The following is a 25,521-nucleotide window of genomic DNA, read 5'->3' as shown; positions in this document are numbered from 1 at the left end:
GAGAGGGCACAATAAGAGACCAGTAATTGGTGTGCACTGTCACAGCGCCCCTGACTGGTTATGTGAGACATCGCACTGCTGGCACATTTCTTTCCATTGTGGCTAATGCGTGTGATGTGTTCATAATCATGGCCTGAAATAACAAATATTGATGAGGCGATTTTTGGTGTGTAGTTAGATGATCTGTGGTGACTCTGTTATTATGACTATGTCTTAGTCTGAGGGTTTGTCTGTTCATAATTTATCATTGATTATGTAATTATTGTCAATTGGTACACGTTTAATGTGTTTTTGTTGTTTAAGAGGGCTGTCAACCTTTATTTTGAAAGTATGACTTTTATTTTGACATTCTGTGTTCGCTGCGCAGTTCCAGAGAGTGAGAAGTAAACCTCCGAAGGTGAAGACGTGCTTTAACTAAGCTAATACAGTAAAATTAAGAACCAATTTAAGTGGTTGTGAAGAGAGCTGAGTTTAAGAGCTCAAGAAGCATCTGAAGATAATTCCTCCTTTACATGGCACGCAGCCAACGAGGTAATTAATGTGTTTGTCTGTATTATCAGAATCAGATCAGAATCAGAATTCTTTTTATTTGCCAGGTATGTTTGCACATACAGGAAATTGCCTTGGTGTAATTGGTGCACTACTTATGTACATAAAACAACAATGTAGAAAAACAACAATATATAAGAAATTGAATAAAATAAAATAGAATAAAATAAAATAAAATAAAATAAAATAAAATAAAATAAAGTAAAGTATATACATATATGCAGTAACAGAGTAGTAATAAATTATAAATTATGTGCAGGTGGTGGGGTGTGGTGGGGTAGAGTCAGTGCGGTGCAGAGTCAGTGTGATGCAGGGGGCTTGTTTGTGAGCCCCACTGCCACGGGGAAAAAACTGTTCAGATGGCGAGAGGTTTTAGTCCTGATGGCCCGAAACCTTTTTCCGGAGGGAAGTCTCTGGAACAGGTGGTGACTGGGATGTGAAGGATCAGCAATGATCTTGCCTGCTCTCCTACTGGTCCTGGAGTGGAACAGGTCTAGGAGGGCCGGCAGGTCACAGCCGATGACCTTCTCAGCTGACCTTATGATCCGCTGCAGTCTGCCCTTGTCCTTGGCAGTGGAGGCAGCGAACCAGACGGTGATTGATGAGGTGAGGATGGACTCAATGATGGCTGTGTAGAATTCAACCATCACTTTCTGCGGCATGTTGAATTTCCTCAGTTGCCGCAGGAAGAACATCCTCTGCTGGGCCTTCTTGGTGATGGAGGTGATGTTCTCCGCCCACCTCAAGTCCTGTGCAATGATGGTCCCCAGGAATCTGAAGGACTCCACTGTTTTAACTGGGGAGTTGCACAGGCTGAGGGGGGCAGTTTGGGCTGGGCTCCTCCTGAAGTCTACTACCATCTCTACAGTTTTTAGAGCGTTCAGCTCCAGGTGGTTCTGGCTGCACCAGGAAGCCAGGCTGTTAACTTCCTCTCTGTAGGCGGCTTCGTCCCCATTGGTGATTAATCCGATGAGGGTCGTGTCGTCTGCAAACTTCAGGAGTTTGACAGAGGGATGGCTGGAGGTGCAGTTGTTGGTGTAGAGGGAGAACAGTAGAGGGGAGAGCACACAACCTTGTGGGGCTCCAGTGCTGATGGTCCGTGACTCAGAGACAAGCTTGCCCAGCCTCACGCACTGCTTCCTGTCAGTCAGGAAGTTAGAGATCCACCTACAGGTGGGCTCAGGCATGCTCAGCTGTGTCAGCTTGTCACGGAGAAGAGCTGGGGCGATGGTGTTGAATGCGGAGCTGAAGTCCACAAACAGGATCCTGGCATAGGTGCTGGGGGAGTCGAGGTGCTGGAGGATGAAGTGGAGTCCCATGTTGACTGCGTCGTCTACGGACCTGTTGGCTCTGTAGGCAAACTGCAGTGGGTCGAGGAGGTGGTTGGTTATTGTCTTGAGGTGGGTCAGCACGAGGCGCTCAAAGGTCTTCATTACTACAGAGGTCAGGGCGACAGGTCTGTAGTCATTAAGGCCTGTGATCCTCTGCTTCTTGGGAACGGGGATGATGGTGGATGTTTTGAGACAGGCGGGTACAACACATTCAGCCAGTGAGGTGTTAAAGATGTTCGTGAACACTGGAGAAAGCTGGTCTGCACAGTGCCTCAGTGTGGAGGGGGAGACAGCGTCGGGTCCAGGTGCCTTGCGGGGGTTCAACTTCTTCAGAAGCTTGTTTACATCTCTCTCCTGAATAGAGAGAGGTGTGATGGGGGGGAGGGGGGTTGAGTCTTTGTCCAGGCTGGGGTGAAGAGGTGTAATAGCTGTGTGGGGGGGCTGGGAGTCTGGGTTAGAACTGGTCCATTGTCTTTCAAATCTACAGTAAAAGTCATTCAGTTCGTTTGCAAGTTTCAGGTCTTCCACAGAGTGGGGGGATTTGGTTTTGCAGCCGGTGATCACTCGCAGCCCCTTCCAGACTGACGAGGAGTCGTTGGCTGCAAACTGTTGTTCCAGCTTCTTTGAGTACTGTCGTTTGGCCTCCTTAATCTCCTTGCCAAACGAGTATTTTGCCAGTCTGAAACTATCCATGTCCCCACTCTTGAAGGCCGCCTCCTTCTCCAAACGAAGCTGTTTGAGTTTTGCAGTGAACCAGGGCTTGTCATTGTTATAGCTCACCCTGGTGCGTGTTGGGATACATCTGTCTTCACAGAAGCTGATGTATGACGTCACTGCATCTGTGTATTCATCAAGGCTGTTGGAAGCAGTTCTAAAAATGTCCCAGTCAGTGTTATCCAGGCAGTCACGCAGCTCCTCCACAGCTTCTCTGTTGCTCCAATTCTTGGATCTCAGCACAGCAGGTTTAGAAAGTTTGAGTTTCTGCCTGTAGGCTGGGATCAGGTGAATAAGAGCGTGGTCGGACAGGCCCAGAGCAGCGCGGGTAACTGCATGATACGCCTTGGTGATGGTGCTGTAGCAGTGATCAAGAGTGTTCTCCCCCCTGGTCGGGCATTTGATCAACTGTTTGTATTTCGGGAGTTCCTGAGATAAGTTCCCCTTATTAAAGTCCCCGAGGACAATAACAGGGGAATAAGTGTTCTCTCTCCTCCTCTCCACCCCCAGTACCTGCTCGGCGAGTTGTCGTTGTGCTTCGCGCACGTCAGCTTGCGGGGGGATGTACACGCCGGCCAGGGTGAAAGAGGTGAACTCACGGGGAGAGTAGAACGGTCGGCAGGTAATGAAAAAAGTTTCCAGGTCCGGAGAACAGGACTGTAAAATGACTTTCACGTCTCTGCACCAGCCCTGGTTTATATAAAAACAAATCCCTCCGCCTTTTGCCTTGTGTGAGAGGATCGGGTCGCGGTCCGCGCGTAACAGCTGGAAGCCAGTCAGCTGTGCGGCGGAGTCCGGTGTGGCTTCAGTCAACCACGATTCCGTGAAACACAAGACAGAAGTAAGGGAAAAGTCTCTATTTGTCCAGATGAGGAGGCGCAGTTCGTCCATCTTATTGCACAGCGAGGACATTGGAGAGGAGGATGCTCGGGAGAGGTGAGCGTAATCCCCGCTCCCTGAAGCGCACCAGGGCCCCAGCACGCTTCCCTCGTCGTCTCCGCCGAAGTCTCACTGCGTGTCCGAGGACCACCACACCTTTGATGAGTAAGTCCACTAAATCCACGGAAGAGGCGATAAAGTTGGGACATAAATTGGATGGTGTTGTGTCCCTGATGGAAAGAAGCTCGTCCATCGTGAAAGTAATCCGAGTAGGGTCGCAGTAAACAGAATTAAATACTAAAAACAAACACAAAAGTGCGCACCAACACACCGAGGCGACCGTTCGTGGCGCCATCTTATACTTGGCATGTGTTTCATTTTGATGTTTTAATGCTATTGCTAACACTTTTGTGTATATGTATGTTATAGTTTTCACGGTGGATTTGGAGGAAGCTTCAAATAAATCAGTACCAAGAAAGCCACTTGTATTGTCCGTGCCTTGAGGGAATTATAGCTACCAACTGTTCAAAAGTAAGTAAGACCAAAACAAAATGCCCCAAATTTACATAAATGGCTATGACACACCGGCCCATAATTGTCTTTAGTTTATAACTAAACAATTACCAATTACCAAAAGCCTTTAACTTTATGTATTTTCCAAAACAGACATATATACACATTTAACATACTTTGATCAAACTAATAAAATAAAACATTATTTTATTTTATTTATGTTTTAGGCCTTTAGTCCTTTCTGTGTCTAGATTCTGCTTCTTGAAACAGGTGAGAGAAGTGGAATCCCACACACTGTCCTGTACTTTCAGTGTACAACGTTGCTGTCCTGTGGACCTTCATCGGGTAAGGTTTCATCAGGGTTTTTTTTTACAGTACAGGACAGTGTTCTTCTCTCACCTGCATGTGCTTTTTCTCCTATGGTGCATAAGAGAAACCTGCATGTCTACTGTATTTCTGAAGGTGTAAATAAGCCTTTTCAGTGTTGTTTTGAGCTTGTGTAGAGTTAGAGACACTACACTCATCCAAGTCAACACAAATACTTGGATTTTTGCTGTTTGCAACCTTCTTACTCACATAAAATCAGGCTACAACATTTGAATTCTCTCATGGAGATGCACAGAGAATTCCTCCCAACACTGGGAGGACATAGGCATGTCTTCAGATGATCTTGCAATCAAACTGAAGAGACTTTATTTAAAAGAGACACCAGATGCATGCATCAACTATGAGTGAATACTGGAGAAACCAAAAAATGCACAGAGGCTTATGCATCCAAAAGACTCCCACCATAGGTAAATCCAATGAAGGCTTTATTAAAAGATGGTGAGATATTTAAAAAAAAAGCTCTTTGGACCTTGCCTTACTTATCATTGAGCATGTGTCTACTGAAACATCAAAAGAAGAAGAAGCCTAAAAGTAGACTATCAGAAATAACAAAGCTAACGCCAGTGTTTTGCCTCTCTGTGCTTGCAAACATGGCTCAGAGGAGGTTATCAGAGGACTTTAAGGCTTAAAACACTATGCAAATGACGATGATGAATGGGACACTTGGATGACACCACAGAAGGATTATGTTATGTTTTTTCCTGTTGATTTTTTTACGTCTGAAGAAGGGGTCCAATTTACCTCTATTGTATTGGTTTTGGCTGCAACACCGTTTACCCCTAAGACTCCAAAGGTGTTTTGTGGACTCAATCACTTCACCCACCCCACCATCGGCATTGTGGTCAGTAGATAATGAGTACATTTTCATTTTTTGGTAAAACTATTGATTCAGTGCCTTCGGTTTAGAGCCTTCGCCTAAGAGCAGATTTTGTCCAAGTCTGTCTAATGTTTTTATTTATACATTGTAGGAGCTACAAATAAGTTAAAGAAGAATATTTTTGTTATAACTTTGGTTATATATTTGATTATTTGACATGCTCTATGTGCCTATTATTTGCCCTCCAGGAACAAATAAAGTGAATACTATTGAATACTACAAGGTGTAATGGGTTTGTACATGTATTTTGGGAGTATTATGGATTATTATTTTACTTGTGATTACATTAATCTCTCAAGTAGGTCACATAGGATATGGGTGGGGGTTGCACCTGTTCACCTGTGTGAGAGGGCGAGAGGGTGTGTGGGGATGTTGTATTTTCTGATGACCGCAACTCTATGCTAAATTTTGTTATGCAACCTTATGCTATGCTATTTTCTGTCTGATTGCATTAATCTATGAGTTTGTGCATGTTCCAATAAGTTTATCACCTTTTTCTTTAATGAAAGTTAAAATGCATTTTTACGGATTGCTGTGATTTTTTGATTCAAAGTATAAGGCCCTACTGTAGCCTCTCAGTGACAATTTTTATATCTTGAAGTCGCTACATTTTGTCAACAAAAAAAAGGCATCAAAGAAGCATCAGACAGCGCAACAGATAAAGGATCAATTGAACGAAGAGGATGACAGTAAGCAAACATCTGAGATAAATCATGGAGGTAAGTGCTGGCTCTCAAACAGCCTACAGAGCTGGAGTTAAAGCAAACCACAATAAGGTAAGCTTATGGATTGATGTGTGCAAATAAAGCTGTGTATGGAATCCTCTTATTGACTGCAGTTATTACAAAATGCATGGGTTGCATTTCTTTTTACAGAAATGTATATGGTGCATTATGTAATAACCAACAAATACAGATGTCTTCGTTCATTTTTATATAACATTGTATTAATTATTTTATGCATTCTAGCATGAATCATAGTGACTCAAAATTCATTTTAAAAACATACTATTTGTACAGTAAATTAGTATTACCTTTCATTGGTTAATAAGTGTCACTGTCACCCTCACACACACACACTCTAGCTTTTAACTCATCTGTGTGAACACAGCACACACGGAACACAATATACACAGTGACCACATGGAGCTGTGGACAGCTATTGAAAGCGCCTGGGGAGCAGATGTTGGGGGAGTAAGGTGCCTTGTTCAGGGGCACTTAGACAGTGGGATAGGGAGAGTCCATCTGTCCTCTTGGACTCTAGATGGATCCAGGTCTGGTCCATCCTACAGTCCAGGTATGTTTTTGTAAGTCCATGTACTCAAACCAGCGACCTTCTAGTTTGATGCGGGTGTTATTACATAATTAAGTGAAAATTATTTCAGTTTAAATTTTATTACATAATGTGGTGTTACAAGTGTAGCGGCTCTGTACTCCGTTGCGTTGTGTATTTCACAGAAGAAGACCGTCACTTTTGGCAAAAATGCCTTTTATTCTTAACATCTGGCAGAAGGATCGCACACAGTTAGTCCGGGTTTCCTCACACACACACACACACACACACACACACACACACAATATACTCATCAGAGAGACAGCAAGGTCCGACTGCTCTAATATTAAAATTACCCTAACAGAGCTAACACAGTGTAATGTACCTGGCAGAAGGATCGCACACAGTTAGTCCGGGTTTCCTCACACACACACACACACACACACACAATATACCCATCTGGAAAATGGAAAGAAAGTGCAGGTTAGCTAACACATGCCACACTAGCCATTTTATATACAAAGAAAACAAAACAAGGATGTGCTCAACTGTTTAGGAGGTATATGTTTATGCAATGCAACTTAAACCATGTTTTAGTATTAAGTTACAGTTATTAATATAAAACATTAGCAGAGCTTATATTCATGCACCTACCAGAGAGACAGCAAGGTCCGACTGCTGCTATCTCCAGGGATCATAGACTGTATCCAGGGGTGCACGACCCTAATCTAAAGGGGTGCTGCATTTAAGTACCCCAGGATATTTCAGTGTCAGTATTGTGAGATGAGTTTGTATGGCAAGTGGAATCACACTACACCTTAACTCCGTTACACAAGCACTCGTACCTGAAATGAAATGAAAAGATAAAGAAGACAAAATGAATGGTTTTCCAGCATTGCAAAATACAGTGATGCATTTCAAAAGGATGACAAAATGTGGTTGAGCAGCCTTGGTCAATCCGATTCTGCTGCAATAAACATAAGAATACTTTTCTGTCTTGCAATGGATGAACCTCAATTACCATCACAGGATGCATCCATAATCATACCAATCAATGAGCAAGACAACATAAAACCAAGTGACAGTGTGTCAAATGTGGGAAGCAGAGCAACTGGAACACACAACTTTGCCACTGGAGGAAAGTCTGTTGTTTCCACTCTGTTGTTTCTGCACTTCTTAAATCAGAAGCTGACTTAGCAGCATTAATGGCTTGACAGAAATTAGGACAAACATGACCTAGAAGAACAGGAGGAACGACTAAAGCAAAATGTAAAGAACAGCTTAAATTGAACAAGGGCATAGCAGCACACATGGCTAAATTAAATGTGTTACAATCTCAGAGCATCCTGAGTGGGAAAAATCCATATCAAGTGTTCAAATGCAATAAACTCATATCTGGAAAAGGGAAACTCAAAAGCACAAACTCTCAATCCAAATGTTGATTCATTTATTCAACAAATGTCACAAAACCTGAAAGAAACTAAACATGACTACTTGGATCCAGGAGCAAGGCTTAAGGAGAAAATGGCATCTCAGTTCATTTTGTCTGGGCCCATGTCACTTAATCCATCCTGGTAATATTCAAGGAATCTCACTGCAACAGAGAAAACACACTCTGAATATAGAGACAAAATTTGGGTCACAAAATGAGGATCAAAACAACGTGTTAAGCATTATGAGACAGCAAAATTAAATAACAACACTCTTAGTACAACACCAATGCCTCTCATCATTGCATAAAGAGAGAGATCCAAATTTGTGATGGAGATATATTAAAATGTCATGCATTTATCAAGGCTTTTGAGAATGATGTGGGAAGGAATACTCACAACTACAGTGAACTCCTCTATTATTTGGTGCAGTACACTAAGGGTCACTCCAAGGAACATGTGAGAAGCTGCCAGCACATGAATCCAGAGATATGAGGAAGTGTGTTTAAATCACACTCTTGATCTTGTTCTGACATATGGCATAGACATTGAAAATGTAATAATATTTCCCTAAGATCCTATTCTGTCCAACCATTTTGTAATGACATTTGAATTTACTATCTACACTGATTCTAGACAGAAATTCTATCATAGCCGGTGTTTATCTGATAATACTGTGACCGAATTGCTTCCTTTGACATTAACCTCACAGCCATGTGTAAATACAGTGTATTGGAAATTTGCCTTTTGTGTATGTATAATTGCATGAGCAGAAGTGTATGTGGAGGACTGACCTAATTGTTTATCTAAAAGGACAATTTTGGCCTTGAGAAACCACAACTTTATGGTATCTCATGGTATCATTGGTTGGGATCTCACACCTGGGGTTTCACAGGGGGATCCTCTAAAGAACATGGAAAACATAAAAGGACAGGATGTCTCCTCCACTGAATGGAACTACAGGAGGGTAATAAATACCTTTGCATGCTTAGTGGGAGGGGACTGTGAGCTATAAGAACACAGATTCTCCTCATCCAGGTGATGTGTACTGTGAATCCATCTGCAGATGCTGAATTAAACTTACAGAAAGAAGTGTTTGACTTTATGCTTGCCACCACAACAGTACAAGAGTAATCAAAACTTTATTGCCATACTAGTTGAAAACTTTGTTAATGGTACAGCAGCACTCATTAAAAACAACCCTTGATGCTGTCGCCCCACTGAAGAAGAAGAAAGTAAATCAGAGGAGATTAGCTCCATGGTATAATTCTCAGACACGTGGCATCATGGAAGCTTTTTTCCAATTTTCTTCAATAGATCTTTTTGAACTGACTTCACTGGTTTCGTCCTCTAAACCAACAACTTGTCTATTGTCTGTCCCAACTAAACTTTTAGGGAAGTTTTCCCAGTGATTGACAGGTCCATATTAAATAAGATTAATATGTCTTTGTTAACCGGCTACGTAACGTACCACAAGCTTTTAGGTAGCTGTAATTAAACCTCTGCTAAAAAAGCACACTCTTGATCCAGAGGTTTTAGTTAATTATAGACCCATATCAAACCTGCCCTTTATTTCCAATATCCTAGAAAAAGCTGTTGCTAACTTGTGTGATTACTTCCAGTCAGGATTTAGAATCCATCACAGCACAGAAACAGCACTATTGAAAGTCACTAATTAGCTTTTTATGGTTCAGATGATGAACTTGTTGTCACGGTTTTGGTATTATTTTGTCACGGTTATGGATTTTTCTGTTTAAACAGTGTTTTTGTTACGTTTTGAATTCATGTTTTAAGTTTGTTCAGTGTTCCCCTTTTCCTGTTTTATTTTGTTGTCCCTGCTCCTGGTGTGTTTTCCCCATTTGTCTTCCTGCCCTTGTCATGCTCACCTGTTTGTCCTGTGCCACCTGTCCTGAGTTACCCATTAGTTCAAGTGTGTATTTAAGTCTTTGTTTTCCCCCATGTGGTTGCTGGTTCATCATCATTTTCTCCATGTTCATGTGTCTCGTCACATATTGCCTTGACCTCAGTAAGTTGTTCATGTATTTCCCGTTGTTTCTCCCGTTTTGCCTTTTGATTTATTGAAGATTTCTTTTGTTACTTTTACCTTTTAAATAAAGGACACTTTTTGTTAAGTATTTAGTTCTGCGTCTTGGTCCTTCCCTTTTCTACCAGCCACCGCCTGTTCCTCATTCCTTCTCTTGTCAACCTCCACGCTTACCTCTTGACTTACTGTTCCCAACCAAGAGAGAGTCTGAAAAACCTGATCGGCAGAGACAGTATGACAGAGCAGTCAGGGGCGTTATTCTTCAGCCAGGTGGCCGAGTGCTGGTGAAAAACCTGTTAGAGCAAGGTAGGCCTGGCAAGTTGCGGGCTTACTGGGAGCAGGTAGTGCACTGTGTTGTGGAGAGAATTGATAATAGCCCAGTGTATAAAGTGCAGCCTGAGAAGGGATCTAAAACACTGCGTGTGCTTCACTGGAACCTACTTCTGCCAGTGAATGAACTGCCCCTGGAACAGACACTTCCTGCACAATGTCAAAAAGGAAAGAATCTTGAAAGTTGAATAAAACAGAAACAGACAGTTAACAACACTCATGAAGACAACACAGACACCTCTGAGGAGGAGTACACTTACCAGCAGATCCCATGCTACAAGTTAGTGAGATCGCAACAGACAGAGCATCAACGCGTTAGTCGCGTTACTGAATATTTTCCGTCAAAGACCGTTTTTTAAAAACAGTCAATGACGGAAAAATCTGAGGGCCATTCGTCATTTTGACAGATTGCAGGTTCTTTGGCGTCACACTGACACATGTAGACGTGCAGACATTTTCATCTTTACGCACAGAGTACTTGCGGAGGTGACCAAACCACTACGGGTCACAGACCACTGATGCAGAAGGAGCGCATGCTGCAGGATTTCCTACTGTGAGACTGTGCGTTTAGGCCACAGGTGAACTGTTCATATTTCATTATTCATTGTTCATATGTAGCTACTGGAGCCACACAGTCAGTTGTTTTTGTTACTGCGGAGAAAAAGTTACATATTCTTCTGCTTGATGTGTGTATCCATGGTGTGGATTATTTGTTCAGCTTGTCTGGACTGAATATTAATTAAAAATGAATTCAAATTAAATGCTATTGAATATGTCATTATTATCATCAAAAAATTAAAGTGACCGGTAAAAATAGATTATGACGGGATTTTTATGACCCTTTCAGTCAAAATGACAGACAACGAAAAAGTCTAGCGCAACCTCTGGTACCACCAACACAAGACAGAGCTCTTGAGGATGTCGCAGTGGAGGAGGAACCACAGGACAGGCTACTGGAGGACATGGCAGCAGAGGAGGATGAACACCAAGCAGAGGCTATCAGAAGATCCCAATAGACCGCCAGGCCAAGACAGATATTCACCTTTGGTACACTGGGACAGGCCAAGCTACTATTTCCCAAGTCATCTTAGTGCTGTTCCCCTTCCATACTTTGCACCTCCACACCCTTGCTACTATAACTGCTTCACCCAGGCATATTGACATGTCTTGTAGTACTCAAGTACATCCCTCCTTGTGGACAAATGTCAGGAAACATTCATAAAAGCAGGGGAGAATGTAAAGGGTTAAAAATACAGTAGATTTAAAATGTCACTAAAAATGTTAAAATGTCTGTGGGCCAATATCACAGTTCATTATGTAACTAGGGTACAGTTCATTGTTAAAATGGTTATATAAATAAAAGTTAAATAAGTTAAATGTGGGTAAAATTATGTCCCTATATTTTATTATGTCTTAAATTGCGATTAAAATGTCAATTTCATTACACCTGTGTTACAGTGTTAGTGTAATTAAGTTCAGCTGAGGGCGCATTGAGCTAGTGAGGGACCTAAAACACTCAGAGAGGCAGCGATGCAGAATAAATCTTGCAGCCGAGTCTAACATTAGCTGAAGTTGTATGCCTCTTTGTTTACAACTACAGGTGGGTCAATAGTTCCCAAAAACACAAGCATGTACTCAAGAATAAGGGATAACAGTTTATGAACCCTTATGGATAACAGGTGATGGTTAAAGTCAAGTAGTTTGGCAGTAATGTGTTGAAAGAGAGCTGTGTTGTGCTGTACTCTGCTAGGCTAGCGTACCTGTTACTCATGAACAAAAGCAACGCAGTGCAATAAGAACGCCAATAAACATGAACAAGTTTTGTTTAGTTGTATTAGCTGAGCCGAAGGGATGTAAAGGGCTAAACTACATACTTTGCTTTCTGTTCAACAGTTTTTTTTGTATACTATGTTTGTTATCAGTAACTTCAGAGGAGATGAATACAGTTAGTTTGTGAATGTTCGCAGTACCAGTACAATGCAAATCACTCATTTCTATTCAGAATATGTGTCATGCTAACTATAAAATGAATGAACATCTAGCGCAAGTGGAGCTAAACTGAAAACTGTTGTATGTGTGAGATCAGCCTCTGCATTTGAAGATGTCTCTATACATAGCAGCAAATGTCATTTCAGATGTGGACAGTAATATGTTTGCTCTTCAAATGTGTAGATTATTGTTATTTATGTTACATATATGGAGCATAAATCCTGCAGCCGAGTCGAACACTAGCTAAAGTTGTATGCCTTTGTTTACAACTACAGCGGTGGCAGGGTATAATCACAACCCTCCCTGACACTCACCAGGCCAGGGGGGCAACACTAGGGCTGGGTGATACTGGGAACTTTGGTATCGATCCGATACCAAGTAAATACAGGGCTAGTATCGCCGATACCGATACCAATACTTTTTACTTGAAATGTCATGATCATTAAATAATTGTGTGATTTTGCCTTTAGTTAGTTGAATATAATTATGATAAAACAAAGGAGAAATATTTTATAAATATATATATATAAATAAACATGTTTTTTATTAACTAACTACAATATAAAACTATTTAACAGTATACAAAAATCCCCCTTTACTACACACAATTATTCAACAAAAAAGTCCCTAGTGCAAAATAACAAAAAAGCAACAATGTAACAAAAATATAGCCTAAATATAACAATGCCACCAACACAACAAAAAATACTTTACATTGCATGCAGATATTTATGAAAAAAAATCAGTAATAAAGTCAGTTGTAAATGGTTGTATTTATATAGCGCTTTTCACTACAGTTTGTCATTCACCCATTCATGCATACATACAGTGCTTCTATAGCTAGCACTTTTTTGTTGTTCTAATGGGCAGTTTGGGGTTCAGTATCTTGCCCAAGGACACTTTGGCATGCAGATGGGAAGACTGGGGATTGAACTTCTGACCTTCTGACCGCTCTACCCCTCAGCCACAGCCACCCCAGTTGTGCAAATTAAGTAAACAAAACCAACAATGGAATAATAAATATAAATATAAACAACACATTGCACACAGATATTTGTGAAAATAAAATCAGTAGTGCAAATAAACTACAATTGGCTCTCATTTGTAACCTTTGACTCTGTGCCCAGAAAGCCCTCCAAGGAAGTATCCCTTGAAGAGTCGAGAGAGAGGTGCTCTGTTTGCACAGACAGACTTGGAGAGAAGCTGCACTCGCTCGCATGAACTCTGTGAGGAAATTCAAATAATTTGCTGGATGTATAGACAGAAACTGCAACAAAAGTATCGATCTCATCACGCTAGTATCGATCCGAAACCGATACTCACCTTGTTATTGATACTATGATATTTAGATCAATGTGCCCAGCCCTAGGCAACACCAGCGTGTGAAAGTGCTGCACAAAACACAGTAAATGGTCACACACACATAACCGAAGAAATGTCACAAATTTTCATACAGTGTATACACACACACAGTATTTGAAAGGGGAATCTCAATTAATAAACCAAATAAATATATTTGATTAATCAATGTTGCTACTGTTATATATATATATAAATATATATTCAACAGGCCCGCCTGCGCAGATCTATAGCTCCAGCCAGACCGTACGGTGCCGCGGGCAGTGTCAGTTACTTAGCAATGTCTGTACATACGTCTGAAACGGTGGCCGGGTGATTCGCGCATGCGTACGTCTGAAACGGTAGGGGGTTTCCGGCTCTGCAGGAAAATATTTCCCCAGAGGTAGACGTTTGCATCACCATGTACGTATTTTAAGCTGTTACGTAGCGACGCAGTAGTGGTACGCGCTAGAGCTGAGTGTTAAGATGGCGGACGAGGAGGCCGAACAGGACCTTAGTCTTAAGAACGGTATCAGTGAAACGTTATGGGAACTCAGACAGCGGTTGCAAGAGCTGCAAGAAGTCGTAGTTACAGAACGAGGCGAGTCTCCGGTCCAGTCATCTTCTGAGTATTGCCAAGAGTTTTGTCGGGTGAGTTTCCCCCTTCGAGGCTTAAACCAACAAGCTAGCCATCTTGCAATCGTAATTACCTTTCATGCTGTTTGAATTAGTACCAATCTATGCTTCAGCGGATTTGGCCTTGTGGCCCTAACCTGGAAATAGAAAAAAGGCCCCGTCATTATGACGAAAATGAATCGGTGAAGTTCAACTGAGAAATTCAGCGTGATCTGACCGTTGACATGGCTAGCTTATATAGCTAGCTTCTGGAACACGCTAGCTCATGTGTTTGTAGGGTCCAGTTAAAGCCAAATTTCACTGGCGTTAAAGTTCAGTTGCTGTTACAGTTATCGCTCATTGAATGGTTCTGATAGACTTGCAGTATCAGACAGACGAGAGTTTCCATCGGGTATTGCACATTTCCAGTTACAAGTTAGCCAGCACCACCAAGCTTTATCATCTTGTAGGTAGCACAATGTTAGCTCCTAGCCTTGTATGTTGTGGCTACGTGAGCTTTGCCGTGAGACTTTATTTCACAGATCGTCTCCGGTTGTAATGTAGCCCCGGATTTTCAAAACCAACCGTTCTTTCTTTGTACGTTTTTAGTTGGAGATAATTCTACAAATATAGGTTTATTCAAAAGCATAGGATTTATATTTTGCGTTGATCTTTGGGTGAATTATAGTGAAGTTGGTGTGTCTGAAATCACTCAGGTCTCACCATATAGTCCACTGTTTAGTTAGTTCGCCATTTTGTAGTGCTGCCCGAATGTTAACTGCGATTTTTTTATACCCTACATGGACTCATTATGACAGTTAGTGTACAACCTATGGTCTCTAACTGAGCATCATGCGCTTCCCCAGACTGAGAAAAAACGAGTGACAGGAGAGGACACCACTGTTTGAAAACCAAAATGTGTCACGTCTGAATAAAAAGATGAATACAAATCCTCAGATGTGACGCAATAGAAGGCAGCAGCGAAGTGAAAAGGCTATTTTGAAGGAGATCGAAAGTTGTAATATACACCAAATATTTTATTTATTGGATCAAATGCTCCGTATACATTTTAAAGATGGAAGTTGATATGGCACGTTTCAGTTGTAACAATAAGGTATTTACCGGCACAGAGAAAATGCCGAGTTGTGTCCAAAATGTTTTTTTCACTTTGCTGATTTGACCTCTATATAGACCCTTTCAAGAAACTTTCAATACAGTGAGTAGGGAGGAGTAAATGAGTCAGTGATTCACAACAGGGACCAGAAACAGTCGTCTAACAATCATATTCAAGCTCCATCAGACTGGTTGTTATAATGAGAATAATAATAATAATCAGTTGTACCTTTGCGTCATCAGGTGTTTCTGCCTTTTAATCACAATAAGGTTAAATGTTCAATGGCTAGAATTGAGTGAAATCTGGTGGTGAAGTTGCAGCTGAATACCGCTCACCTCACACTACCAAACAGAAAGAGAACCTTTGAAAACCTTCAGGTGTCATAAAACTCAAAAGGTGTTTAGTTTGGACTGATGTAAAATAACATGGCGGCTTCTGTAGAGAGGACCCGCTCCTGATTTAAATATAAATAATTTTTATATAGAAAGGACCCATTATATTTTAAAGAAAACAATTTGTATAATTTAGATGATTACACATTAGTGAAAACATCACAAGGATACTTTTATATTCAATTTCAGCCATTAGATATACTGTTCATCAAAATCTTACACATTGAACCTTTTTAAAAGCCGAACCAAAGGGTACGCTGAAGTTTTGAAGTGTGATTAAAAGACAGGTAGTGAGTTGGCGAGCCTAATCTCATCAGGCAGCCTCGGGTCCTGACAGAGAAACCCTGAATAGTCAGTCTTGACCTAGGGGTATCAGCCAAATAGGGATTTCACTTTATGAAATTTTGGTGCCATGATTATTGTCAGAGGAAGTATCATGGTTTCACGATTTTCATTATTGATACTATATAAGGAAAAAGACACACAACAAACTATATAGGGCGAATATATAGCAAAAGGAATAAAATATTTATAATTATTATCATCAACAATAGCCAGTTAGGTTTTAAAATGTAATGTTTGGCTATTTAAAAGTTATTTATGTAAGCTATTCTATTTATTGTAGAAGGTTGGTCAGTGAATTTGTGTTTCCTGTCATCATAAGCAGTGTATCTGTATGGGAATTTTATTGTGATGGGTCTTCGACGGAAGTTGTTCTGTTTTGGGAGCGAGGTGTTGACTAGTTGTGAAAAAGTAAACAGGTAAACTGTCCTGGTTCAAGCCACATTCTTTATGTCCTTATTATACTATTATCTCCAGTATAGGTGAATTAAACTCCTGGCTAAATTTAAAATGAGAGAGAGATAGGTTTGTGTCAGCTGCTGGTCAGAAACTGAAAGTAAACAAGGGCTTCTCCTCTTGCTGTGAACTTGAGTTTTTGTGGAAATAAGGCCGTTAAGTTCCCTCTTCTTAACTAACATTTCAGTGGCCTGCGCACACAAAATGTGAATCATGAGAGAATTCACCAAGCGGCGCACAGACAAATTATGTGACTTGCAATAGGCAGCACACCATAGTTAGATATTGTAGTTTTTACAATTCTTACGGTTATGAAATTGTGACGTTATGAATCAACACCGTACAGTGTTAACTCTGACATTTTTTAACGCAATCATCTTGGATTTTTTTAGCATCAGGGATAGGCCGGCACCCCATCACAAAACAAATAAACAAATTATTGATAAATAATAAAAACAATAGTGATGTAATTATTTTGATTATTGTATTATTTTGATTATCATCAATGCACCCAGGCTTGTATGGCGGGTCCCCTTTTGGAAGTGCCACTGCACCCTGCCGGTAAACAAACTACTATGCTCCTCTGCTGTTTTCCAATGACTTACAGGTTGAACTGATCTTTTTGATAACCTGCTGAATTCTTATTTATGTCTTCATGGTTGAGTGAGACATCGCTTCTTCTGCAACAATGAAGTTAAAACACTGTGTTAGTGCTGGGCGGTATGACCCAAAATTTATATCACGCTATTTTTCAAAATTATATCGGTTTCACTGTATTCTTTTTTCTTTTCTTTTTTTTTTTTCAAGCGCGACTGGGTGTAAACCACATATTCTAATAATTTACAGTATAATTACTGCAGTAAATTGGCTTGGAATTACTTATTTTACTGTCATGAGGAGTGAATATTGTAGAAAAACATTAATGTCCACACTAGTATTAATGAAGTGAAGGAATCAGAATGCATGACTGTTGCAGTCAAAATACAAAACCCTTTATTGTTTTGCAATTCGAAAAAACATGTTCTTCTTTATCCACTGAACATTCATTAAGGCAACATCCATAAATAAGATTGAACCAAATAAATAGAAAAGGTGTGCAACTTGCATTAATATATTGCTTCAAGCCCAACCAGGTAGTATTAAAAATATAAACAAAATTTAACTTGAAGACTTCTTAAACAACTAAACTTTCACTAAGCAACTTGCATCCATATGGACTTTGCTTCAAGATGAGGTATACTCGTACACACATAAATAGTAAAGTAAAACGTTTAAAGTATGCAACAACTTGCATTAGTAACTATTGCTCAAGCCCAGGCACAGTACACAGTAAGTATCAAAACTGTGCAACTTGGCTTGCAGGATTATCCTGTAGCATAGAAACAATATTCACACATTTCAACTTTATGAAAAAGCTCCATAAATTTGGCATCTCAGCTATTACAAATTTTGAGCAAGGAAAACCAGACAGTCCACAGCATCTGGTTTGAGTGCAGCTCTATGGCATGTGACAATATTGCCACCAGTGCTGATCAGATGGAGCACTTGTGGCAGGTATGCATAAATACTGTCGAAATTTGCCTGATGGCATCTCCACCTCTCCAAAGGGTCTGCATCACGGTCAACCTCTGTGGTCTGCAAGTAGGCTTTCAGCTCCATCTTGATGCTTTCCTCCTCTGAGAGTGTTTCTCCGATGCAGCCCATGCTGCTGGTGCTCTGCTTTTTTGAAAAAGCTGGACAGGGTCTTTTTTCCTCAGGTGGAGCAACAGGCCCTGCTGCTGCTGCACCAGAAGGCCCTGCTGTGCCAGAAGGCCCTGCTGCGCCAGAAGGCCCTGAGAGAGGGTCTTGCTGTTGATCCTTTAGTGACTTGATTTCTTCGACTGCTCTTGAAATGATGTATTCCACCTTTTCTTTCATCGTGTAGGTGGTTCTGAATCGTGGATCAAGGAAAGATGCGATATCGAGCAGGTCAACTGTGTCCGTATCTGAGTATTTCTCGTTCAAGTAGGCTAGAATCTTTCTCTTCACATCCTTGGTCAGTTCAGTATTGTTGTGTTCCTCAGCAAGAATGCAGGTGTTGAACAGAAGAAGTACCGGCTTGACAGGACACGCTGACATACTGCTCTCTAGACAAGGCATCTGTGAAGTCCTGGAGTGGGCTCAACACCTGACAGAGGGAGAGAGAGATTTATTATTGTTATTTATTTCCATAACAATGAAATTAAATTACATCCATTGCAGATTAAAAAAGGAATAGAAAAAAAGAGAGCACATAATAAAAGAAAAAACATCCACACAACTTGTTACCAGCCTCCAGGACTTCCATATCTTGCCAACTGATGACCAAGTGCCTTGATTTTCTGTCAGCTTTTAGAACCTGACTGATGGCTCACTCCTGCTCAAGTACTCTTTGTATCATCATCTGACGTGATCCCCACCTGGTGGGCGTCTGAGCTGTGAGTGTGTGCTTTGGAAGACCCAGTTCATCCTGAGCCATGGCCATGTCCCCCTTTTTTTTCCAAGAGTATGAAAAGGCTGCCACAATTGTTTTGCAGATTCCAACTGCGCGTTGTATGTGGTCATCTTTCACACCTCTCTCTGTAAAAACAACAAAGAAAGAATGTTAGTTTGCTAATACTAATGTTAAATTAATTACAGATTCATTAATGTATAACCCAAAAATAACCCCCACCATACACAAATTATTCCAATAAACCCACACATGGTTAATTGAAGACAAACCTTTCTTATCATGACAAGTCATATTAATATAATAACTAGTGCTTACCAATGGCTAGATGAAGCCTTTGGAGCCATTGGAGTCTTGTCCAGTTATTCAGCTCGACGGCCTTAATGATGTTGGCTCCACTGTCAGTTGTTATGGCCACAAGTGTCTGCTCAGAAAGCCCCCAGGAATCAAGTGCCCCTTGCAAGCCTGCTGCGAGTAACTCGCCGGTGTGGTCATTTGGGATATAGCTTGTTTGCAGACAATGACTACGCAACACCCAGTCGTCACTTATAAAATGAACAGTCAGGCTTAAGCCTAGTTTATGCTTCTGCGTCACGTCTACGCCGTACCTACGCCGTAGGTCGTTGAGCATTCGAAGTTCTGCGTCGAGGGAACGCGTTGCTCTGCAATTCACCGCCATGCCGCTAGGGGGTGTAGCGGTGTGTTTGTGTGGTTATAGCCGAATCCTCGCTTTTTCTTCCGTAAAGTAAACAACAGTTAAACAATGGCGACCGAGGTGGAGCAGCTGTTTTTGCTGTTGGAGCTCATCAATATTGAAGAACAAATGCTTATATTGCAAATGTTGAAGCGCAAGCTACAGAGAAAACGTTTGCGGAGTTGGTTTTTACGACGAGGAAGAAAGACCGGAAAAGCAACCGCCGGAACTTACGTTCTGAGCGGACCAATCACAGCGCTTACGGTCCGCGTCGACGTCCGCGTAGTTAGGATTTTTGGGAGGCGCACGTCAGGCTACGGCGTAGGGGTCTGCGTCGACGCCGTACCTACGCCGTAGCTACGGCGTCGACGTGACGCAGAAGCATAAACTAGGCTTTAGGTATGGTTCCATGCTGCGACTAGACCAAAAAACAGTTGTTGCTGAGAAGTGGGGAACAGTAGCCATGTCTGCTTCTAGCTTGGCTCTGTGCTTTTGGTACAAGTTGGGAATTGCTGTTTGGCTGAAGTATTTTCGACTTGGTAGAACATATCTGGGATCCAGTATTTTAATCATCTCCCTGAAGCCATCTTCCTCAACATTACTACCGCCCAGCACTACACTGTCTTCAGGGTTTTTCCTGCATAGAGAATCAAACTTTGTGCTGCCTCCGCTTCCCAATAAAATTTAGCACAGTTGAAACAACTATCACATTTGTAAAGGACCAAATGATGTCTATAAGCGCTTGATTACTGTAACTGAATTGCATAGCTTCAGTATGATAGTCCTAGAACTGGGGGGAAAGGTAACGGCGCACACACACTACCGTACCACTCTGCTGCTAACTTTTCTCTCTCTCTCTGACACAGACTCAGCTAGTCTCTGATCCACTACAGTTTTAATGTTGTATGTTTGATGTGACGCATCAATATCAACACTGATCACCACATAATGATCGATACTCTTGAGTAAAATCTTTCCTCAGAGCTGCGCGCGCATTCATCAGTCTCTCTTTCTCTCTTCTCTCTCTCATCGATGTGAAAATCTATGAGAGATAAAAAAACCCCCAAACAAACATGTTTTTAAATGTGATAATAGGGGTGTAACAGGGCACGTATACAAACAGCAGTGTGAGGACCCTCTCTCATCATAAGTCTGATGTGTGGGAACACTTCAGTTTCACAGTCACTATAATGATGTTGGATAAAGACAAGTGGATCGTTCAAAAGCTGACATTGCACAATTGCTATCTGATATGTAGCTGGTAGCACATCAAATATGCCGACTCGTTTGAAACAGCATCACTAGTGTGATGTCCAACTATTGGAAATAACACCAACTTTAGTGGGACAAGGAAATTCAAGTTAGAGCAAACCCAGCTCCCGGCAGCATTAAAGCTGCCACTAGCAAATAATTCAGATATTGTCAAAGCAATAACGAGCGACATAGGTGTATTTATAGCAGCGGACATGCAACCGTTCTCTGTTGTTAAGAACGCAGGGTTCGAACACGTGTATAAACCTCTGTCCCCTACTTGAGAGTATTCTCCACAGCGAAGACATTTTTAGTGGGGAGGGGGGGGTCACCTTCTCTGCAAACTATGTGGATAAGTACCTTTTTGGGAATAAAAAAAATGAAAATGCATACATTTAATAATGATCATACAATACATGAACAGTGCAGTTTAAGTAGAATTCATTTTCTATATGCTGCACCTTAGTGGTGTTTATTGTGTCATTTTACCTGTAAAAATTACTTGCCAGAGTTAACCAGAGTTCAATAAAAATAAATAAAACATATGTGTATATACTGAAAATGCACTCCACTGCTGACCTGTGCTCACTTTATATATACTTTAACAATAAACACGATCACTGATTACAAGTTTTTAGGACACATACAGGACAGATGTTTACTTTGTTTGTTTGATTCACTCTAGTGTTTATGAGACACGTAACGTGACACGCACAGCACAACATCAGGGTTAAAGTGAACGGAATGATCTGGAGTATTGATCCCACAACATCAATTAAAAACATGTGATTATCAGTTCATGTCTAAGGAGGGACAGAGACGAGCAGACACACTCACACACTCCAGCAGACAGAAGTTCTTTCCGCAGATTACGACCTAATCTGACATGGTGTTCCAGGAACATAAATATGAATTCAGCAGGTTTTTATAAAGATCAGTTCTAAGTGTGAGTGTTAGAAAACGTCAGAGGAGCAAAGTGTTGTGGCAATTCTTCAATCCCACTTTGAAAACGAGGAACAAAACACAAATCTCTTACAGTATTGTCACAGTTTATTGCTCAGAGCAAGGTGCAGAAGACAAAGGTTCGTATGCACACCAATGGGAAGCTCTTCCTTCTCTTTATACCTTCGGCTCATACCTCCCCTATGCTCGAGGTTGTTTCTAAGCAAAAGGTCAGGATCTTCTGATGACATCAAGGCAACAATGCATTAGTTAGGCACTTAGGCCAAGATTCAATCAGTTGCACAGGATTCAGCATGATCAAGGTTACATTGTAAAGATTGTTACATTATTGTTACATTTCCCTTACAAGAGTCACTTGTTGACCAGCAGAGTAATTTGCCTCACTGTAGTGGCACTGCTACAGGGGGCCAGGTGTGGTCAAGCAGGGCCATCTTCATAAATTAAAGACTATAATCAGGGTGCAGCACACAAGTCTAAACTAAATGTGTCAAATCAGTGTGGAGAGCAGTGACCACCATTCACTTACTGTTGTAGTCTGATTTTTTTAATCAAAGACCTTATTTTGTTAATTAAGGCACAATTGTAATAACAGTAACAGTCTATAATAATTTCAAAGAACTTTCTAAATAAAAACAGAGTTTGTGTTTGTCTGACTGATTTCATTAATCGATTAAAAAAACAAAAAAAACAGCCACATGCAGCAATATAGAAAAATGTGGATGTTATGTATCAAGATGGGTATCGAATCATTGATTGCTGAATCATAATTTAACGGTGAGGCAAGTGCACACCTCTAATTACTGCAGCTTAAGAGAACTACCCTAATGCAACAGTGTAAAAGACAGGATACTTGGTTCCAAAAGAATATCTGATAAATGAAGACAATTTTACAGTTCTGAAAGTTAGGATATAAAACTTATAAAACCTATTTTAAAATCTGATTTCCAAAAAAGGTGAAATTAAATAAAATGATTGACTCTTACTGCACTGTGTCTCTCCTGTTGGGCTGCTGACAGGGTTCCTCATCAATTTACATTGGTTGCCCCTGTGTGCCAGTGCACTCTTTTATTTAGATGCATCAGTGATCACCCATAGTTTAGGTGCACCCAAAACTTTTCACTGTGCCTTTTGGCACTTGAATAATACACCTATTATATGTGCGCCCAAAATGGTCACACTCTGGAGCCCTGTGACAACAGCTGTACATGTACCTGTGAGAGACTTGTAGTTCCTGACAGGCAGACAGAATGTCCAATGGGTGGTAACCTCATCATGGCCAGCCAGCCTTTTCTATCACTGACTAAAGAAAACATTCTTTAAATGTTATTTTTTTAAGCAAATGTTCTTACCTCTTTGTAGACGCTGCTGGAGTACGCAGGTTGTTGGAAGATAGAAGAAGAGCCACTACCACTGGTGGAAGTGTACATCGTCTCTTTACTGAGTTATGCCCAGGCCTCTCCATACCTCTCCCTGCAGTGTGAAAATGTTCCTCTTGTGGTTGAAAGGCTGTCACTGTAAGTACTATTTAAAAAGGATGAGCTGCATACAATATATTGGGTCTAATGATTATTACTGTATACTGAAGGAAACCCTGAAATAGAAGTTACAATAGATATTTATTTAAGTTCAGATCCAGTATGAAGTTTATGTTCTGTTTGTTCTCCAGGAGTTTTGTGGAACTTTTGTTGTCATTGAAGGAAGACATCCCAGATGGTTTATGGAAAAAATTCAGGTCATCTGTGAAGGTAAAGATGTAGATTCTCATTTTGGGAAAGACGTGCTAAAAAAACAAGCAATCACCACTCCCCATAAATTCCTCTGTGTATGAAAGTGTTTGGGTTGAATTATCTAAGCTTGTCCAGAACCTGTGCAAAGCTAAGGAAATCATACTTCAAACTATCATATCTATGGTACACAACATATAATTTAACTAATTACTGACACTTAAGCCTAGTTTATGCTTCTGTGTCACGTCGACGCCGTGACTCCGTCGTTGAGCATTCCAAGTTCTGCGTCGAGGGAACGCGTTGCTCTGCAATTCACCGCCATGCCGCTAGGGGGGTGTGGCTGTGTGTTTGTGTGGTTATAGCCGAATCCTTGCTTTTTCTTCCGTAAAGTAAACAACAGTAAACAATGGCGACCGAGGTGGAGCAGCTGTATTTGGAGTTGGAGCTCATCAATATTGAAGAACAAATGCTTATATTGCAAATGTTGAAGCGCAGGCGACAAAGAAGACGTTTGCGGAGGTGGTCTATACGACGAGGAAGAAAGACCGGAAAAAGCAACTGCCGGAACTCATGTCTGAGCGGACCAATCACAGTGCTTGCGGTCCACATCAACGCGATCAAGCGCAGTTAAGATTTTTTGGAGGTGCGCGTCAGGCTACTTCGTAGGGGTCTGTGTCGACGGCGTAGGTACGCCGTTGACGTGACGCAGAAGCATAAACTAGGCTTTACTCTTCATGTGCAAAACACACCTGACTGTCTGACTGAAAAGCCTCAAAAATCTGCCTGTCCCATAACCTTATGACTTTAAGTAATGGAGCTTTCCTGGTATCTGTAGTTTGCTCACAGTAAGCTGCAGGAGAATGGACTTGCTCAGCTGTCCCTGCTGTGTGCTTTGGGCCAGTATGATGGTGCTTGGACAAATGATGTCCTGCAAAGCCTTCTGTCCAACAAAAATCTACCGACAAAACAAGGTGAGTTCCTGCACTGGTTTTCAGAGTCTCTAGTTATGTCTGTGTTTTCTTACTCAAGTAAAACAGGAGGCTGAGTTTTTTTTCCAGGTATACTCATTATTGGTAAGCAAGGTTGCTAATTACAGATATTTGGAGACAATTTTCAGTAAAAATGTATATCTGGGTGTCAAATCAAAAAACGTTACAGACTATGGCAGGGGTCCGCAGGTAGATTTGGCCATGGGCCGTAAGCCCCAATTGCTGCTTGAGTACCAAATGTCTTTCCATTTCTCTGTCCATGTTATTGAGTTATAGCAGCTGCACTGCCTGCGTGACACGTACGTGTCTGAGTCTCACCTAGTTTCTCCACATGCGAGTTTAAGTCTTTCCTTTTTTCTCACTTTTTCTCACTCATTTGATTATGAATCACAATTCAATGATTCAAATGCAATACGACTCTCGATGCATCTCAGTGCATCGCATCCTCAATCTTCTATGTTACTGCACATGGCTACTTAAAGTGTGCTTTAATTTACAAGATTGTACTTAAGGGTTTTCAATTCAAAAGTCAAACTACAACAATCAGTTATAAGTTAGTTATTTTGATGTTCTCCACATTGATTTGACATTCATCCGCTTTAGGCTTGTGTGCTGTCCCTAACCCCTAAAATTTGGAAAAACTCAAAGTGATTACACGTTATACTGTACAAGGGTGACCTCCCCACCCCATTTCTGCTCTCCTCTAATCACTCGCATGTAGAGCTGTTAGGGGTGTGCGATATTTACGGTTGTGGTGGCAATTTTCTGTGAAACAAGCACAAAGTCAAACACATCTTTCTGAAAGAAAGAAGCATCTGCAGATGGACTTTTCAGTACACATCAGCTGAGTGACAT

The 25,521-nt window shown here is 41.2% G+C and overlaps 1 protein-coding gene and 1 long non-coding RNA gene across 3 annotated transcripts in view; one reads left to right on the top strand and one right to left on the bottom strand.

Moving 5' to 3' along the window:
• Positions 1–13,068: 13,068 nt before the first annotated feature.
• On the bottom strand, positions 13,069–13,862 carry LOC138405573 (uncharacterized). Its single transcript, XR_011239359.1, has 2 exons — positions 13,639–13,862; positions 13,069–13,539 (listed from the first exon to the last, which is right to left on the bottom strand). It is a non-coding gene; the product is annotated as an uncharacterized lncRNA (long non-coding RNA).
• A 136-nt stretch (positions 13,863–13,998) lies between these two features.
• LOC109632375 (zinc finger protein 292-like) overlaps positions 13,999–25,521 on the top strand; it is a 37,010-nt gene continuing 25,487 nt past the window's right edge. The window contains exons 1-4 of one of the 2 annotated variants that reach the window (XM_069515020.1): positions 13,999–14,304; positions 23,310–23,464; positions 23,617–23,695; positions 24,513–24,648. In XM_069515020.1, coding sequence (XP_069371121.1) covers positions 14,140–14,304; positions 23,310–23,464; positions 23,617–23,695; positions 24,513–24,648 — 535 coding nt within the window. In that variant the 5' untranslated portion in view covers positions 13,999–14,139. The remainder of the gene's footprint in view (positions 14,305–23,309; positions 23,465–23,616; positions 23,696–24,512; positions 24,649–25,521) is intronic. The other variant, XM_069515017.1, reaches the window with a different exon arrangement.

This window comes from Paralichthys olivaceus, chromosome 19 (assembly GCF_024713975.1).
Source record: "Paralichthys olivaceus isolate ysfri-2021 chromosome 19, ASM2471397v2, whole genome shotgun sequence".
In the NCBI taxonomy this organism is placed as follows: domain Eukaryota; kingdom Metazoa; phylum Chordata; class Actinopteri; order Pleuronectiformes; family Paralichthyidae; genus Paralichthys; species Paralichthys olivaceus.
This window is presented reverse-complemented; position numbering and strand designations above follow the sequence as displayed.